General features: G+C 37.0%; 3 protein-coding genes across 3 annotated transcripts; all 3 read right to left on the reverse strand.

Annotated features, from left to right (window-relative positions):
• LOC18790776 (MORN repeat-containing protein 1) lies at positions 3182–5707 on the reverse strand. Its single transcript, XM_007222320.2, has 3 exons — positions 4490–5707; positions 3672–3900; positions 3182–3571 (listed from the first exon to the last, which is right to left on the reverse strand). The coding sequence occupies exons 1-3, from the start codon at positions 5392–5394 to the stop codon at positions 3407–3409; spliced, it is 1299 nt and encodes a 432-aa protein (XP_007222382.1). The 5' UTR covers positions 5395–5707; the 3' UTR covers positions 3182–3406.
• On the reverse strand, positions 9118–10866 carry LOC18788881 (inorganic phosphate transporter 1-4). The gene has a single exon (XM_007226680.2). The coding sequence runs from the start codon at positions 10864–10866 to the stop codon at positions 9262–9264; it is 1605 nt and encodes a 534-aa protein (XP_007226742.1). The 3' UTR covers positions 9118–9261.
• On the reverse strand, positions 13932–16810 carry LOC18793089 (probable N-succinyldiaminopimelate aminotransferase DapC). Its single transcript, XM_007223216.2, has 2 exons — positions 16482–16810; positions 13932–15232 (listed from the first exon to the last, which is right to left on the reverse strand). The coding sequence occupies exons 1-2, from the start codon at positions 16701–16703 to the stop codon at positions 14084–14086; spliced, it is 1371 nt and encodes a 456-aa protein (XP_007223278.1). The 5' UTR covers positions 16704–16810; the 3' UTR covers positions 13932–14083.

The following is a 19678-nucleotide window of genomic DNA, read 5'->3' on the forward strand; positions in this document are numbered from 1 at the left end:
AAGTTAGTTGTGACTTATAGCTTCACGCCTACACCTACCCTAAATAGTTGAACTCTTACCATTCTAATGTTTGAACAAATAACAAAGAAAAATGAAGTTTGTACGTGTAAAGTCATTTGTTCAAGTTCTGTTGAGTTTGGACCAAGATGATGATGCCATCTCACAAATCATACTTTACCATCCATGTTATTGATGTTTAAACACATTGTGTGTTTCCAAAGACAAAAAAATAAAATAAAAAGGTTCACACATTTTGTATTATTGTACGGTTTGCAGAATAAGTTCGTGATACTTAAAGATGAGCTACCTATGAGATGACTGATTGACCAAATCGAAGTTGCAATTTCCCAAAGAAAGGTCAAATTGATCAGAAAGGAATTTATTACCAAGATTATTATTCAAACATTATAAAGAAATCATGACATTGAGGGGGACATGGACATTGAGGATTGCTCAGTGTGATAATGGATAATCAATGCATGAACCAGACATGCCTTTCATATCTTGTCCATTGTTAAAAAAATAAAAAATTTACAGAATCTGATGGGAAAATCTCTGAAATGCTTGAACCTTTTTTATTTGTAGAGGAAGTTTTGCCATGAACACCACTCCATGCTTAGGGGGTCCCTCTCCCTATGAATATCTCATAGTTTTTTCCCTTCCTCTATAAGCATTGTAGGTTTTCTATGTCCTATTCTTACCCAGTTAATGTACTTGAGATCATATATGATCTTGAGATGTAGATTTGAACATATCTTTTTGTTAGAATACAAAAACAAGACTTGACCCATGTCTTATTAGATACAAAAGAATAAATGTTAGAATATAATAAAGCTAATAGTTAAGATCCACATGCATCTTTACTATTTAAACTTTCAACATCAACAAGCGAGCTAGAGAAAATAGTAAAACAGAAAAGGAAGATCTAGGATACTAAATCTAATATCCATCACAACTTTTCTCAAATTTTAATTAACTAACAACATATTTAATTGATTCGTAATAAGTTCATATATAATAAATAAAACACTATCACATCAGTTGAGATTTAAAAATTCGAACTTTCAACTTGATAACGGTTTCACGATACATTCAAAATTTTAACATTTTAATTTTCTGTGATTTGATTATTGGCATGAACCCACCAACTACACAGGCACTTCAGTCTTGAATAAAACACTTTTTTGGGGATTCATCCAAAGAAAATTTGACTGGAAACTATAGAAGTCTAGATTATTGGTTCAAAATGAAGGAAGAAACAAAGGCCTAGAGATGCATATATAATATTTCAATCTCTTCCCACAGTGGGTCAGAAATTGAGCCCTCCCAAGGAAACCAAAAGAAGAAAATTTGCAATTTTATAACTATATGTGGACCAAATTATGACACACCCAGATGGGAGCCTATTAAATAACAATGGAGAGACATAACATACTCCAAGAGACATAAAAAAACACAACAAATTAACAATTAAGCATAATCTTAATGCAGCTCTCTCTCTCTCTCCCAAATCCCCACCATTAACGAAAACCAGGCTAGCAGCATATATGTTAGGTCAGGGATGATGTAGCTTCTATCCATTGGGATTTTTTTAAAAACCAAAACCCTAGAGGATTGGTCAAAGATTGTAAAAAATTCAACCACTTTAAAAATATTAGAAAATAAGTACCTTTTTTTCTCTCTTTTGTGAAAAAATGCATGTGGGAGTTGTTAGAAAATTAACCTAAGAAGACATTTGAATCTGGAGAGGGGGTATTATTACTCCCCCCTGTGACCAAAATAAACAAAGCAAAGAGAAAAAGAATCTCACATACTATATTTTAAAATTTGAAAAAAGAAATAAAAAGAAACAGAGAAAGTTCTTCTTCTTCTGGTCTTTTGGGTTCATTTTTATATTGGATATGCAACAGAGATTGTGGATCCAGCAAGCATGAAAAGTTAAAAGATTTTTACACCAGGACAAAGAGCCCCACCCACCACCCCCCACATGATGTGCTATTTTCGTATAAAAATATTGCAATCTCCTAACATTATCCTACTGGATGAGGAGTGCACATGGCTACTTAGCATTAATTTAATCAAATCTGTGTTGAGCCTATCGGAATTCTAGTAAATTATGTTCTTGATCAAAAAGATAGTCCGGCCAATTCAAATAGGGACTCATCTATTTGTCACATATTGTTTGGGACCCCTATAATTATAAACCGAATACTGCTTGGCTCTTTACATGTACAAATCGATTATTTATTACTTATAAATTATAATTAAATAAGAATATATGTCAAATTGTGATTTACAAATAACGAACCGAGTATTTTAAAAAGAGAAAAAAGAGTTTTTAGATGAGGGTTGAGATAGGTGTTTTGAGTAAGGGTCACTTTTGGCCACATGTGGGGTGGTGGTGTTGGCAACTTGGCATAGTGGAATAGTGTGATAAGTTATGGTGCCTTGATCTTTCCCATCTTCTCACGTTACTTCTTTGTTTGACATTTTCTGTCTATGAATTGGTCGGGAACTTCTTTGTACGGAAAAGGTAGAGCAAGCACAAACATATCTATAAATTGAAAAGAAAGGAATATATGCATATGAGGAAATCTCTTACCAGACAAACACTCTCACTGAGACTTATAATCTTTAGATCAGTGAACAAGTGAGTTGTTATGGATCAGTGAGAGAACCTTAACCGCTGCTCGTGGAGCATTCAATGTATCAACGACTAGCATTCACCCACCCATGACTCTATCATTTTCTTAACTATTTGAATTAGAACAAGTGAAAGTCAAATATTGTTTAGATTTACAATATCTAATATTTAATATTTTGAAGGACAGATAGATACGTTCTTCAGCTCTATTTTCCCTGCCAATTTATGTTCAGTGGATCAAAATTTGAAAGACAGATACATTCCTGAGGCTCAGAGACAGACAGAGATACATACATTAGGGTGAGCAAGTACAGTTTGCATTCCAATGGTTATGAGGTCCCCAAATTGAAGATAAGGCCTTTTTTTTTTTTCTCGTTTGTTGCAGATAAGTTGATGATGATGATGATGTTACAGAATAAGAGACAAATGGGGATCAAGCAATTGATCTCATTATTGCAGTCTAGAGAGCACAATAATGTAACTTCATGCAGAAAGAAGAACCCCACAAGCCACTACTGATTCCAAATACACAAACAATAGAAAGGGAAAAGGCCAAAAATTCTCTGAAATTTTCATCTTCCATTGATTTACATGGTGTATTTACAAGTTACAGTGTGATGATCGAAGCCTCAAACACATGCTCCCTCACTCACTCTCTCACTCTCGCTCTCTCAACCTCCGATGAGCTTTTGCTCACCGGGTTGACATTTCGAAAGCACTTAAAATTAGTAAAATTTACACTACCAAAACAAAAGATGTCTTTTAGACATTTGTATCACAAAATTTTCCATCCATTCGGTTTTGAACAGCTTTGACAGCAGCAACTCTGGCAGCAGTGGCAGCTCTGTTTGCCGCCATGACTGCCTTGTTCACATGTTCATCTACCCGCCGGAGGTTAACAGCATTCTCTGCAGCTTTCCCAGCAGCCTGCAATTTCATAACAACAAAAGAATGAACAATGAATTAGTTATTCAAACCTTTTTTTGTCATGTAATGGTGAATGTGCTAAGTACTAGTCATAAAATACCTTAACTGCTCGAACAACTGCATCCGTTAGCGGCACAAGAGGGTGCTTAAGGGTGCCACCATCCCACATACCACATCTTGTGTCGCCATTTCGAAAAGTATAGACACCATAGCCCTGCTTCCGGCCTTCATGCCATGAACCCTCGTAACAATGACCATTAGCAAAATGATAGACCCCAAATCCATGGATTTTGTCTCCAAAATATTCTCCTGCATATCTATCTCCATTTCTGCAGCAAAATCAAATTTATCATCATTTTCAGGTTCCTCCGGCAAAGTACATGAATAATTTAACCAAGAAAAGACGCATAGTATTAAATAACTTGTAGTTTCAGCATCAAATTCAACTGAATGCCAGACAACTGAGGTGCACAATTGAATACGAAAACACACCATTAAACGCATACATAAGGAAATAAATTGGCTAACAAAATGAAATTCTCGAGATGATAATAACAAAATCATCAAGGAAGCCATAATGGAAAAACAGAGACCTGTAAGAATTCTTACTTAGATGTATTAATTGCAAATCAACCAACCACACAACAACCAAATTCCACTGTTTTATTCATCATGAACAGTTCACAAATAGTAAACCCCACAAGAATACAGGTCAAACCAAAATCACGAAATTCAAAACCTCAAGCAACCCAAGAAAACCCAATTGAAGCTACCCAAGAATTCTCATCAAGAAAATGGAAAAATAATGAATCTTTACTGTATTATAACTAAAAAGGAAAGTAACCCAAATTTAGTTACCACAAATCCAACCAAAAGCAACCGAATAAAGATTTCGAAAACAAGATTTGAAGAACTTACCTAAAATGGTAGCAACCAAGGCCATGCTTAGCGCCATACTTGAATTCACCAACATAGCAGCTACCATCAGAGCAAGTCTGCACTCCAACGCCATGGCTCTGCCCATTGCACCACTCCCCAGCATAAGAGTCCCCTGTGTAGAATCTATAAACCCCATACCCATGCCTCGATCCTTGTCTATATTGACCCTTGTATCTGCTTCCTCTAGCCCACCCCTCAATCCCATACCCATCGTACCTCCCATCGATCCAATCGCCTTCATACCTCCCATTCACAAAATAATTGTAAACTCCGCTCCCATTGCATTTGCCCTTGTGAAATTCCCCCTCGTAGAAATCGCCATTGCTGTAAAATTCGACCCCTTCCCTTATAATCTTCTTCTCCTTTCGGGCCTTGTTCGGGTTCGGGTCGGACCCAATGAACCACTGGACCGGCTTCGACCCACCGTTCGTCTTGCAGAACCGGAACCGCTTCGCATTCTCGTCCCATGAGTGTTTCAGAACGGAGACGCTGTGGTTGATCAGGCCCCTGTTCTTGTTCGCCAAGAAAAGGGTGACTGCGACGAAGACCAGAGCCAGGAGGAGATTTTCGGAAGTGGGTATCTCTTCTCTTCGTAGATAGAAGAAGAAGAAGAAGCCGGAGAAGCTGAAGAGGGTGAAGACAGTGAGAAAAGCCATCGCCAGGTGCTGGTGGCTGATCCGGTTCGAACCGGGTTTCTGAGTCGAACCGGGGTTGTAATTCTTGGGCTTCTGCTCTTCTTCGTCGTATTGTTGCTGCTGGGCGGCGATGACGTCCTCCTCGGTCACCGAAGAGAGGCTATGAATGGAGGATCGGATGGTCGGCGACGACCGCAGCAGCGACGACTGGGTCCTCGTGAGCTTCGCCTGGCTTTTCTGACCGTCCATTTCAGAGAATGATTGATTGATTCAACCCCAACCGTCCGATGATCGAGTCTTCCTTTTTCTTTCTCAGGTTATTCTAAACCGACCTCCTGTATCGCGAGATTCTTATCACCAACGTCGCTGGCCGCGAGCCCACCGGAACCATCTCACACGCAAAAGACACCTCCTGCGTAAGTTAAGCTCTGGGCCCCACCACCGGCCCAGGTTAGCACCAACTGAAAAACAACCAACTCTCTGAAGATTCAAAACAGAGCGGAAAGAGAGAGAGAGAGAGAGAGTGAGTCTGGAGATTTTGTCTGGAGAACTGGACCGGCTTCGGGCTTTTGGTTTTATTGATGCTGCATTGGGGAGAGAGGGGGGGGTGACATTTAATCTTCACCGTTGGATTTTCATCACGCGGTGGAGAATGAGGATGTGGTAGTAGCCGTTGGATTGGATTGGGAAAGTCCCGGTCTAGACGGGGAAGATGTGGTCGTCGGATATAGATTCGGCTTCGGCTCCTTTTCGCTTTACTGTGCAGGCCGGCACGTGCCACTTCCACGTCAGCATTCACCTGAGCGATGTTCCCCTGTGACGCAGTCCCATGAAATGTTAGAGTAGGGCTTGATGAATTATTAATTTGTTGATGTTACTGGTTCTTGGAGATGCAATGCATGGGGTTTAGGTTCTATCACTGCTTCAAGTGTTAAAGTGTTAAAGTTACTTTGCATAAAAAGGAAAAAAGAAAAGTAAATTAAATTTGACATCTGTCACAACAACTCACAACCTAAGTTCTTTCCATGGAATGGACTGCACCAAAATATTTAACCTTGCAAATGCAATGCATGTAAAATGGCCCTTCTTGTAAAATTCCCCCAAATCCTGTCTAGTTTTGCCATATAGGTTTCTTGTTATTTACTTAAATTAAAAAGCCCCCAACCTATGAGGATTGAGACCAATTTGCATCTACCTTATACCCAAAATATATAGTTTCTTCATATTAATTTTGCATGATTAAATTAATGGAGGAATGGATGACTCATAAATTACGAATAATCTGAATTTAAACTTTCAAGAATATGCAAACAGTTTAATTTACCTGATACGTGTGATTTTCCGATACGTGCACACGTATCTGGAATTCATCTCAACACATACTCCAATAAAATGATGAATAGATTGCGGAGCCTTTCTTTCTTAAAAACTAAAGAAAAGCTTTGTTTCCATTTCGTACATTCTCTCTTTCTTAGCATCTTTTATAGAGAAAATAACCACCTACAATTAAGACCTACAACCTGTAAAACAACTAAGATATTACAAATCAAACTTAAATAAAGGTTTAACAGAGAGAAGTTCCAATCCCCATATCAGCCAATTCGAGGCTGAGCATTGTGCCTCATACATATATCAGCCAGCAAATCAGCCATAAATGACAATAAGGCATAAGGATATGAACCATCCAATAAGGAAATAAAAATAGGGTCCAAATGAGCCAATTGGAAAAGAGAGATAATTTCCGCTTTTGCAAATTGTCATGTGTATTTTGACATACTATGTCGGGCTCTCACTCACAATAGAGTATATGAAACTCAATATGCTTACGATGAATTTCAACCTTTTGCGTAACCAATGCAATGCGCTGGACAAATACAAGAACAAATTGTTTAAACCTAGTTTTTTTTCGTCCACGGGCCTAAAAGAATTATTGCACACGCATGAATCGGGTTTAACCTTATATAATCAAAAATAACATTTTCAACCTTTTCCTGTTATTTTTTCTACCAAGTGACGAGGTAGAAAATTGTAGTTTAGTTGACTAGAAAAATAGTGAAATTTGTTTACTTTTTACGAAAATTATAGGTATATATAATTATGTAAGCAGATCTTGTTTGTCAAAATTTGCAGGCTACCTGCACCACAACTCATCGAAAAATCACCATCAAATCAACTATTGATGTTACTTTAACTGGCGTCATGCTAATCACATGTACGGTCACGATTTAATCTGGCACGAAACAATTAATTATGTATTTATTGTATTTATCTGTGACTTATTTTCAAATTACTTTTTGTTAGTTGTGGTGTATAGGAAGAAGAAATGGGCATCTAATCGGCCATATATTACCTATCACTCACTTGTACACTATCAAAGAAAATTAATAAATGCTTTGTAATCTCGTATTGAAAATTACAACAGATAATTAACTGATAATGTTTATCACCTGACACATCATTTTCCTTTTTATCTTATAAAATCCGAAATACATAAAATTAACGATAACCATATATTTTCATCAATTTTGTGGTGCATTAAAAATATCACTCGCTTGGGTCCTTTTCTTGAGAAAATAGCGATAGTAATTAATTATTGACCATAGAAAAAGACACAAACACAAAAATCAGGTTATGTTCTAGAGGATTAAGATATATAAGTGTTCGGTCCTCATCTTAAAATGGCAATCTGATTAAAGATTTTGAAAAAGAAAAATCTAAGGAGTTGTTTGATAACCATTTCATTTTTACTTTTCTTGAAAACTGAAAACATGTTTGGTAGTTTTCAAAATCACCCTTATTTTTTTAAACATCTTGAAAGTGTTTTTAGTTTTTAGTTTTAGTTTTTTTTTATTATTTTTTTTGCGCTCATATTTCATTAATTAATTTCACATCACCACACATGGAATACAAACCAATTACCAAAACTCGGTAGTTGGGACCTCCCAACCTAGACTTGGCCGCTCAATTCTTGTGTTTGGCCACATACCCAGACCAAGCTTCGAGAACTCTATATGCAAAATTCACCGAAAATCATCTTAATTCTAAAAAATTCATCGACAAAATGCTACGAACTCTTTGTAACATGCACTTTTATTCTATGATCTTAAATTCACAATTTGACCCAAAAAATTACATTTCTAAATTTCACATAAAACTGGAAACTTAAATCAGTTACCAAACAACTTTTGTTCACTTTTCACTTTTTTTTATAAAAAAAACAAAAACAAAAATTAGTTACCAAACAAGTTTTCAATTTTCAGTTTTTGGAAAATGAAAATTAAAAATTAAAATAGTTATCAAATAGGCCCTAAGAGAGTGAGTCTGCTTCTTACACTCAAATTCAAATCTCTCTCTCCATAAATTAATTCATAATAATTTAGATTATCATTTATACTAAAATGCAACCAATCTATAACTCTTTCCATCTTCTGAATACATATAATAAGCTTAGTTGGCTAGTACAAGCAGCTTAAGCTTTCTAGAATGGTCCGAGCTACTCCATTATTGTAGGATTGGGTTTCCTCTATATATAAGCCGTACTGCACCATATAGACAGATGTTCCAAGAAGGAAGGTATCATGCCACATGTTTTGTCTATGAGGTTCATTTCATTTATGGGTAAGGAAATTTCAAATAATATAAAAAGGTTTATTTTACTTACACACAATCAAAGGTTGTTTTTGGTCAAAGGTTGTGGTGGTCCAAATTTGTGTGTATAAATAAACACACACAAAATCAGACATTTCATTATGAAGTCTGCGAGCAGCAGTAATCAGCTATAGTACTTTCCGCTAGACTCTGGTTCATCTGGCATTGGTTGTTCAGAGATAGACCATATCTTTTGACCGAATAAATAGATGCTTCAAGATTGTTTGATACGAAATTGTAACTTTCGTTAGCGATAACTTTGGTTCTTGACGTTAGAAAATAAAAATTTCATGACTTGTTGGACAATTAACATCATATAAAAAATAAAATAAAGACTTGCATTCATTAATTCTAACTTCAAAAATACTACTCTAGCTGTGCAATCAAATTATTGAGAACAAAAGGAAACTAGAGCAAAACTAAGGGGGGAAAAAAAGAACAAATATCGAACCCTAATACACTGCATTCCTAAACAGTAACCTCAACTCTGTTGGGCTGCACTTGATCACCTTCATCTTCATTCTCTCTTGACATCTCCTCCAACGATTTTCCCTTGGACTCCGGCACCAAAAACGTAAAGAAGAACCCCAAAATGCTGATCACACCAAGCACAATGAGAGAATTCCTCATTCCAATGCCAGGCGGATACCCTGCATCAGTCTTAGCCTTGTCTTGATTTTGTGATGCATACAAGAACCCAAATGCCCCAATTATCGCCCCCGCCTTGCCTGCAGCTGCTGAAATCCCATGGCACGTGGATCGGAACCTTGCTGGGAAAATCTCTGCCGGTATAACAAATGTTGTACTATTGGGTCCAAAATTGGCAAAGAAAAATGTTAGGCCATATATGACAATAAATCCAATGTTGTTTTCAGGTCTAGTCCAATGATGGTATGGAATTGCCAAGACAAACATGAAAACAGTCATGAAGAAAAACCCAATTAGCTGAATTGCAAATCGGCCAATGTGATCGATTAGGAAGACCGTGACCCAGTACCCGGGAACTGTGCCACATAGGGCTATTAGGGTTTGTGCCCTAGCAATTTTGTAAAGCTCATCTAGGGCACTCATAGAGCTTGCTGATGGCAACCATCCCACAGCGCTGAAGATGTCCTTTTGGAAAAGGTTTTGGCTATAGTAAGCAATGTCTAGCAAGAACCATGTGGAGGCCGTGCCCAATAAATGTAGCCCATGTCTCCTAAGAAACTCTTTGGAAAATAGAGCAAACTTCGAGGACCTGTTGTTTTGTGGCTGCGCTAGTTCTTGTTTCTCTTTGATCTCAACATTCAACACTTTGGCCATGTCTTGGCAAGCCTTGGTTTGATCCTTGGCTACCAAGGCAGTGTAACGAGGGGTCTCCGGCATTTTCATCCGTGAATAGAAAGTCAATGCGGCAGGAATTGCTCCAAACATGAGAATAATCCTCCATACGTAATCTGCCTGAGACACAGTCGATCCAATCGGATCAACTGAGTAGGGGTCAGCATGGTATAGGGCGCGAAAGATAGAAGAAACAACAATAGCCACCATCCCACCAGCCAAAATCCCAAACCCTTGCATTGCAAAAACCGACGCTATAAACGCCCCGCGAGTCTTTTTATTGGCATACTCCGACATAATTGTCGCCGAAAGCGGGTAGTCGCCACCAATGCCAAAACCTAGCCAAAATCGGAAAAAGCAAAGAGTGGCTATGACAGAAGTTGGGGAGCTACCAAAAGAGAGGCCAGAGCCAATGGAACAACCCACCATGAGCATTAGGGTTATGCCATAAGCGCCCTTACGCCCGAGCTTGTCCCCGAGCCACCCGAAGAAGAGCTGGCCGGCTAGGGTACCACATAGGGCAACTCCATTGACTGCGGCTGCCACGTTTGGCGGTAGGCTGCCGGGCTTTGCTGAGCCCTCGACGTGGTAGTAAATGCGCCCGAGGAGTTTGGTGACGAGTGAGATGCAAAAAAGGTCATAAGAATCGGTGAAGAAGCCCATGCCGGAGATCACAACCGCAGTGAAGTGGTAGAATTGGGTTTTGGCTACGTCCAGCACTTTTAGGACCTCAGGTTGCTGTTCCTTCGCCATGGTTGGAGTTTGTGAATTTCTCTCTCGATCAAGTTTCTTCTTTACTAATCTTATAACTTCTTGAAAAAAGTGGGTTGTGATTTATGTATTTATAAGGGTTTTTGGGAGGCAAATTAATCCAGGTCCAATAAGTACTAGGATATAAATGTTTTAACTCCTATTTGGATTTAAACTGCCTTTAGGATGTGCACATAAGGGTTTTAACTCCTATTTCGAGTCAAAATGCCTCTAGAATCTGTACAAGTTGAATAAAATGCTTTTATTTTTTTCAAATATAATTACCCTAAATAAACCTACGATTTTTTTGTTTTTGGTTTTGTTTTTCACGTAACTCGACCCCTAACCATAAGCCTAAACCCTCGAACCCTAACCATAAACCTTCCTCTTCATTATTTTATATATAAAAAAATCAGGTAATGCATAATTCCCTCCTTATTGCTCTAGAAAATTCATCAGCTCTGTTAATTTGGGACATCAATTTTCTTCGTTTTTATAAATAATAGTTTCTTTCCGGAAATGCTATATGGAACTAATGCTTTTTATGTCAATTATATCTTTGAGAAACAAAAAGTTACGTTTTCTTTTTGAATATTAATGCATTTGACATTTAAAACTACTGGGCCTTAGATAATTCGATACCACGTTTAGATTGAGCTTACTGAGTATTACATAATATTTTTCAGTTTTGATATGGGCTGATCATTTGCACATGTTCTTAAATTACTTGTCATTTTGAATTCTGCAGAAATGGATACAGAGCCTGCATTGCTTTTGTACATTTATGATGATCGTGGGTCAAGGAAACCTGTTGATGGCATCATTACAAAAGGTTTACAATGAAATTTTTTGCAGCAGCCCTTGTTCAGGTCATGGAACGACAAGTAAGGGTGCAATCACATGTTGGCTGCTACAGACTTCTCCAGTGGTCATGTCTTCTTTTCAGTAAGAGTAAGTTTGCTACAGTCTCAAAGAATGCATTGTGTAAAGTTGCCACAGTGCATGCATCATTAATTCATATTGTTATGCAAAGATCTTTCCGTGAGCGAAGGGCTTGCAAGAAGACATTTGGTCACTTATTTTCTCAGGTTTAGCCCGTTGAACCTTCTCTAATTTACATTCTTATTTGCTCATAGCATTTCATATTTCTTGTTTCCTTTCCGGTCACCAGACATTTACAAAATGTACATAGAGGAACTTAAAGATGCACGTATCCCATACAAAGATAGTCCTGAGTTTGTATGGTTGTTGATGGAGTTCTCCAGTACCTCAAGCAAATCATCTTCTTTGTTTGAGCAATGCAAGGTGAGAGATTATTTGTCTCATGATCATGTATGAAAGGGGATATTTATTCTGTTTTTTTTCTTCTTCAAATTGATTTGATGTAATTTTTATGTGCCAAAGTTTTTAACTGATCCTTTGCTTTTCACAGCCAACGCTTCTGGATATATATCTTAGGGCAATTTTAAATGCAAGGGAAAAGCCAGCTAAGGGTCTTACTCTTAGTGTAGCTTTTCATCCACTTTTTAGACATAAGTTACATGAAGATTTCCAAAACATTGTGCCTCCATCTGCTGTTAAAATGCTGAAACGTAACCCTGGGATTGTACTGGAATCTGTTGGGATTCTCTTGAATTCAGTCAACCTTGATTTAAGCAAGTATGCGGTCGAAATTATTTCAGTGGCATTGCCACAGGCTGGGCATGCAGATGAAGGCAGAAGGGTTGGGGCGCTGGCAATTATACGACGTGTGAGCCAAAAGTCTAATAATCCAGATGCTTTAGAAGCAATGTTCAATGCTGTCAAATCTGTAATTGGAGATTTGTTCCTGATTATTTTATTATTTTGGGATTTTTGAAAAGAATGGAATGGAAAGGAAAGTTGTAATGAAGAGCGAATGGAATGAGATGCTGTTTTCGGGTTAGCTGCGGTTGATTAAGTTTTATTTGGCTGTTATTTGCTGCCATTTTATACGCTTTGAATATTTAAATAGTATAGCCGCGCGGCTATACGCGTGAAATTTATTCGAATATTTAAATAGTACAGCCGCCCGGCTATACTCTTTAAATATATTCGAATATTGTAATAGTATAGCCGAGCGGCTATATACTTTAAGTATATTCGAATATTTAAATATTACAGCCGCGCGGCGATACGCGTTAAATGTATTCGAATATTGTAATAGTATAGCCGCACGGCTATACGCTTTAATATATTCCAATATTTTAACAGTATAGCAGTTCGGCCAGATTCTTTAAATATATTCCAGTATTAATAGTATAGCCGTGCGGTTATACATCGAATATTTATTTTTTATTTATTTTAAAAATTAGTATTTTTATCTTAGCTTTATTTAATTACTTTAATTACTAATTATATTTCAATTAGTATTTAAATATTTTAATTAATTTCACAAATTACTCAATATATATAGTAATTAATTATTTTAAATTATTTTGTGGGCTTTTAAAAAAACTTTTGGTTAGTTTGTTTAGTTTAATATTTATAATTAAGTAATATCTTAGCTTTATTTAATTACTTTAATTAGAAATTATTTTTTAATTATTATTTCTTTAGTGAATAATTAGTATTTAAATACTTTAATTAATTTCAGAAATTACTTAGTAAATAGTATTTAATTCTTTTAAATTCTTTTATGGACTCGAAAACTTGGGCTTGGAGTTGTTCTTTTGGACGAAATTTCTATCCTATCAAAATCAGGATGAGACGGAATCACAATAATATTTGGAATTTTTGAAATCTTATTGGACTCTTTTTTTTTTTCTTTTTTTTTTTTTGTTTGGAATCGTGTTGGACTTGAGTTACTACCGTGGGTTGTATACAATTTTCCTTTTTCAAAATAATTAACGAATTTAAAGTGACGATTTCAAACAAACAATTTTAAAAAATGATTTCACAACCATTAGTGTAAGGTAGTTAATTACAGCGTTGTGCTAGTGCTAGTGTAGTTTTGTTGTGGTATATTTGCCCGTTGTAAATGGTATCTTGTACACACCCTATACTCTGTATAAAAGAAAATACCAAATTTCCAGCGAAAAAACCACATATGCCAGTAAAACGCTACACAACTAAATAATCTTATTAATCAGATGTCTAGAAAACATGAGTTCAAATAGCAGGGCAGAAGGACACTTGCTTTCAGTTCAAATACTTGATTACAAATCTGAGTTTTCACTTATTCTAACCGGGCGCCTTTGAATTATTTTCTCAACTTCTCCTTCATTCTGTCAACTGCAGCCCTAAGAGTTCCTTCATCTTTGCAGAAGGTAAATCTTACTAGATTCTTTCCATCTTCTGGGTTTAAGTAAAACACACTGGTTGGGATTGCCACCACCCCAACTTCCTTGATCAGATACTCACAGAAAGCAACATCATTTTCCAGTCCAAAAGGAGTGTGATCTACAACCACAAAGTAGGTGCCACTTGATGGATACACTTTGAAACCTACAGCCTTCAATCCTTCCACCAAAATCGCCTTCTTTGCCTGGTAATCTCTTTTCAGCTCCACATAGTAGGAGTCTGGGGCTCTGAGAGCTGTTGCAGCAGCCCACTGCATTGGAGTGGACGTAGCGAAAGTGAGATAAGAGTGCGCCTGCCGCACTCCCCATGTCAGGTGTGGGGGAGCTATAGCCCAACCGATCTTCCATCCGGTCAGGGAGAATGTTTTCCCCAAGGAATTCATGGTTACCGTGCGCTCATACATCCCAGGAAGAGAGGCCAGTGAAATGTGATCCATTTCAAAAGCCAACTTATCGTAAACTTCATCAGTGAACACCAACACATCATTTTCAATGCAGAGAGATGCAATTTCATTGAGTTCCTCTCGAGTGAACATTTTTCCAGTAGGGTTATGAGGACTATTTAGAAGAATTGCACGAGTATTCTTTGAGATTGCGGACTTGAGCTCATCAATGGGGACAGAAAAATCCGGAGGGCGTAAGGTGATGCCTTTTACTTTAGCACCAGCCATGGATAGAGTGGCTTCATAAGAATCATAAAAAGGAGCAAAGAGTATAACCTCATCACCAGGATTTATCAAGCCCAGCATAGTTGCCGCAATTGCCTCGGTGCAGCCAGAGGTAACTGTAATTTCCTTCTCAGGGTCCACAACAAGTCCAGTATCTTTCTTGAATCGCTCAGCAATGGCAGAGTTTAAGTCCGGAACCCCATATCCACGAGCATATTGATTCTTCCCATCTATGATGGCCTGAATTGCTGCTTCCTTCACAAACTCAGGACCATCAAAGTTGGGGAAGCCTTGCCCAAGGTTTATTGCTCCATATTTAATGGCGAGACTACTCATTTGTGTGAAGATTGTCGTCTTGAATTTTTCTAAGCGCTTTGCCACCTGACAAACAAAGACCAAAACATTAGGGAGACTTACACTCTGCAACTGTTGATCAACTTGAGGATGTAGTACATACAAATGTAGCTCAATCATATATGAATATGCAACATGCCGGATCAAAACAGACATGGTATAAGTCAATGATCACCGCCTATATTTTCACCTCAGTTGGATACCACTTTTCCCATGACATTGTCACCCAGGATCCCCAGCCAATTACTTGGCACTACAGACATGTCAAAAGCTTTTGGAAGCAGCCATGGACTGATATATAGATAGAAAAAGCAACAACTGAATATACTGTATGAGGCAAGACTAAAGTCTTCATAGAGGACAACTGAAGTCCAAAAGGCAGGAAAAAGGGATGGAAAAAAAGAGGGATAGCCTATAAGAATAAGCAAAAGAAGATAAAAACTCACCAAGTTGCATACTAACAAATTAGGAGGCATAAAACTCCACCCTCTAATATCAAAGCAGCTGTATTATAACGTATTTGTAAAACCCAGAATGACGGCACTATAACTCTAATTAGTGACCACTAATTGTCATCTTAACTTAATGCTTTATTTTTATTATTTCCAACGCTGTTTAGTTTTTACTCAACACATTTGACCTTACAGTTGACAGAACAGGCACTTCATTCACTTGGGATTAAAAATGGAGTCTTCGACTCTGTCACATTAAGAATATACATCACTGATAAGTTATAACCCATTATCCAATGGTAAACTTATATTATAATATAAGTGCATCATGTAATTACATTACTATTATTTATTATCATTGCTTCAGCAGGATTAAGTTACAAAACATACTTGGATTGCTGTCAATTCCTTACAATTGAGTTTCAGGTGGTTTCTTAAGCAGCCTCACATCACTTATTTTTCTCTACATTTCTTTTAAAAACACTCAAAATTAAGAAAATTAAGAAAATGTAACAAAAAATAGTAAGACATTGCAGTACAGTGGCTACAGCCTGACAGTCATTCTACAAGCATTGAGTAAATTGTAAACAAAAATCAAGTTCACCAGACAGATCCTACTGCAGATCATAAGAAAACCTATGAATTTCTACATACCTAAGGCATCTCATCCAAGCTATAAAAAATAAAAAATAAAACTAAAAATGAAGCCTTTTGGCCATGTGTAAATTGCCCAATAACTAAATGCCCCAAAACCCAATTCCATTCAAACCACTACCATTTACAGTACGCCATGAAATTAAGCACAAATTGGGTCCATGACATACCTGTAAAGGCTGCTGGGTCTTCTGGATCGACTCGCTTTGACCTGAAACGACATCGTTCTGGGTGGAAACGGTGGACATGGCGGCTGAGAAAGATGGGCGAGGAGTGGCTCCTGTTTTAGTCTTAACGAATCTAAAGTCTGCGTACAAATGCTTGGACAAATTTATCAACGAGGAAGAGCCGAAGCGCATTTCATTGGCTGGCCAGGTGCATTGAATCTGCATGACAAAAAGACACAATGGCAATGAAGGCAAACAGAGTCTCCAAAAGTGAAAGGGTTTCTATTCTAAGCGACGGTGAGAGTCAGAGGTGAACGACTATTTTTGTGAGAGAGATTTTTGGGTTTGCCGGGAATGGTTTCATAGTCACTGGCCCAAATCCAATGCCGTAAATTTAGTCGACTATTATGAATTTTTATTGGGTACGCATGGATCATGCTGCTATGCGTGAATAGATAATTCAATTTTTGAGGTTTGCTACCAACCCATTGTGGTTATGGGCCTTCTAACAAGCGGGTACAATACAAGAGCGTACTTTGTCCGACTTCACCAAAACGAACAAAATGAAGACTATCACACCTCATTTAGAGTCCGTTCGACACTACTTTAGATAGAAAATGCTTTTATAATCCCAAATGACTTGTTTTTCCTGTCAAATATACCGTTAGTTACATTTCACTCATATAAATCAGCCATTTTAATGCTCTATGGAGTTGCAAGCCGATGCTGCTAGGCTCGATTTTTTTTTCATAGAATAAAATATTTTTAAAACAACGTCATGGATCGTCGAAATTGATTACAATTTAATTTAGGTTATTTTAAAAGAACATTAGTTTACAAGGCTTCAATTTCTATGGCAAACAGTATAGGGTTGTAGTATGTGGTCCCAATTAAAAGCAAAATGTCAATCCAATTTTAAACAATATCTTAAAATAACATAAATTTGTTTAAAATTTCTTCTTGTACAAAATTAGTGACGCATATCTCATATGATTAGGAAATCTCACCTGCCCACCCAAAGCCAAGAAATGACAAGCGTCCATTTTCTTTTTCTTTGGGCCTGAGATTAAGGAAAACCAACCATTTACAAGACAAGGTCATAGGCCTCGAACTCATTTGGCCTACGACGGCCTACAACTGAGACTGGCAGCACAGGCAAGTCTAGTTTTGTTTGGACTTGGTTGGGCAACTTTGTCTTGTTTCAAAATTGTTGATGGATAGGTCCTAGACTCCTAGGTACGTGGCGCAAGCAGTTCCTGCTCTGAAACGATGACAGATATGGTAAGCAAAGTGAACAAAATGAAAATACATACATAGAAAATTAGAGAGAAGATGAATCCTTAGCTCTGACATTTTCCTCTTAATCAGTTTACAAGTGAAGCAAAGTATTTATAACAAAATATAACCTCCCAAACTAAATCCATATGAATAATTAGCTCGATCTTAGTCGTTTAGTTTTATTTATGTTAATTTTTGATTTAGTAGTATCATGTTTATGTATTAAACGAAACAAAGATTAAAATTTCTTCGTCAACCGTCCGTTCGATCGGAGAGAGTGACCTTGAAAACTTGTTTAGCAGCAACTCTCAAAAGGTGGCCCCTGTCAGGGGCGGAGCCATAGCAAGGCCTATCATGGCCTTGGCCCCCTATTTAATTTTTAATCTCTTATAATATATTATAAAATATATGATATAGTAATATAATTATTGCAATTAGATTAGTGATGCCCTTCCCAGTTGAAGATGAAAAAACTATATGTAAGTGATTTTAAAATTTTAACCCCTCAATACTAAGAATCCTAGCTCCGTCACTGACCCTGCAATAATAACTAGTCATATATAGTAAGTAGTAGGTACTACTACGATTCTGCAGTGAGACGTTAATGGTATCTCTCTCTCCCTAGGCATTTTAAAGGGGCAAAGTTCGTTTCATTATCACATAAAAAGGTTTCTTCTATCTTTCTTGCGGTGCTAGGCCCTAATAATGAATAGATGGAGTTAAGTATTTATTTTATTTTTGGTTGAAAGGAGGGCAAAGCCCAATAATATATGAATGAACAGTCCCTACATTGGGTTTTATATTTTCTCTAATGCCTAAACGAGTTTCATCATGTGTATCTAGCCCAAACAACGTCATAGCTAATTAGATTTGAATAACAATCTTGCAATTTGTTACTAAAATAATCTATAAATATTGGGTTTTGAATATAAAATTTGTCTTTCTCGATAGATTAGATCATTTTTAAACATTGGGCTCATGGCCTGTAATATAGGTGCGTGTGTAGAAATTAGAATCACTTAATTTGTGTATTATTGAAGAGGATGTGTATAATTTATTTCTTTATACATAACCAAGTGTACGCATGTATTTTATTATGTTTTGCATAGCATTAATGTTAAGATGTGGGGATTATATCATTAATGATAGAATACTTAATTGCATCCACATGACTCATTATACAGTCGATCCTCGTCCTCCACCTCACTTGAACATGTGAAGAAGAAGAAGAAGAAAAAAAAAAAAAGGTAATGTTTAAGGCATTTACACATCATCATTTCAATAAGGTATTATATTCTAACTTAAAATAGTTAATACGACAAAAGGTTCATGCAAGATATTTGTAGCTCTAGTGATTAAAAGAATTTGCTTCATTTTTATCATTTATATAAAAATAAGACCATTTGTATTTTCCTTACACGTATTATATCTTTCGTATTAAGAATCATCCAAACAAAAAAGTACTGAGATCACTTTTATAGATCGACATCGGCATTAGATCGGTACGTTAGTCATTCAACTTTCATCGACCTCAGCCCCATAACATATATTAGCATCTCAACCTCCGTTTGAGCTCAGCCCCCCAAGTCGGAAGCACACTTGGAGCCTTGTTTTGGAGTGAAATCCACATGCATTCCCTCAAAACAAACAGCATCAAAACCCATCATTTGTATACCAATTTCCCCCTTGCTTTGGTACTATGCACTTTGTCACCATGCTCTCAAGATACTTATTTGCATGCAAAACCTAAATGTCAGTTACACCACACATCTTTTGAGTTGTTAATGGGGGCAGAGGGCTATATGTACGTTGTACTTTAGGGTTGTTGTCATCTACAGTTGACGAAAATTTGACGTCAACAATATATGTTATTTAACTTCCCCTACTTGCCATTAATCTATGGAGATTGCGCACTGCAATGT

This window comes from Prunus persica, chromosome G1 (assembly GCF_000346465.2).
Source record: "Prunus persica cultivar Lovell chromosome G1, Prunus_persica_NCBIv2, whole genome shotgun sequence".
NCBI lineage: Eukaryota > Viridiplantae > Streptophyta > Magnoliopsida > Rosales > Rosaceae > Prunus > Prunus persica.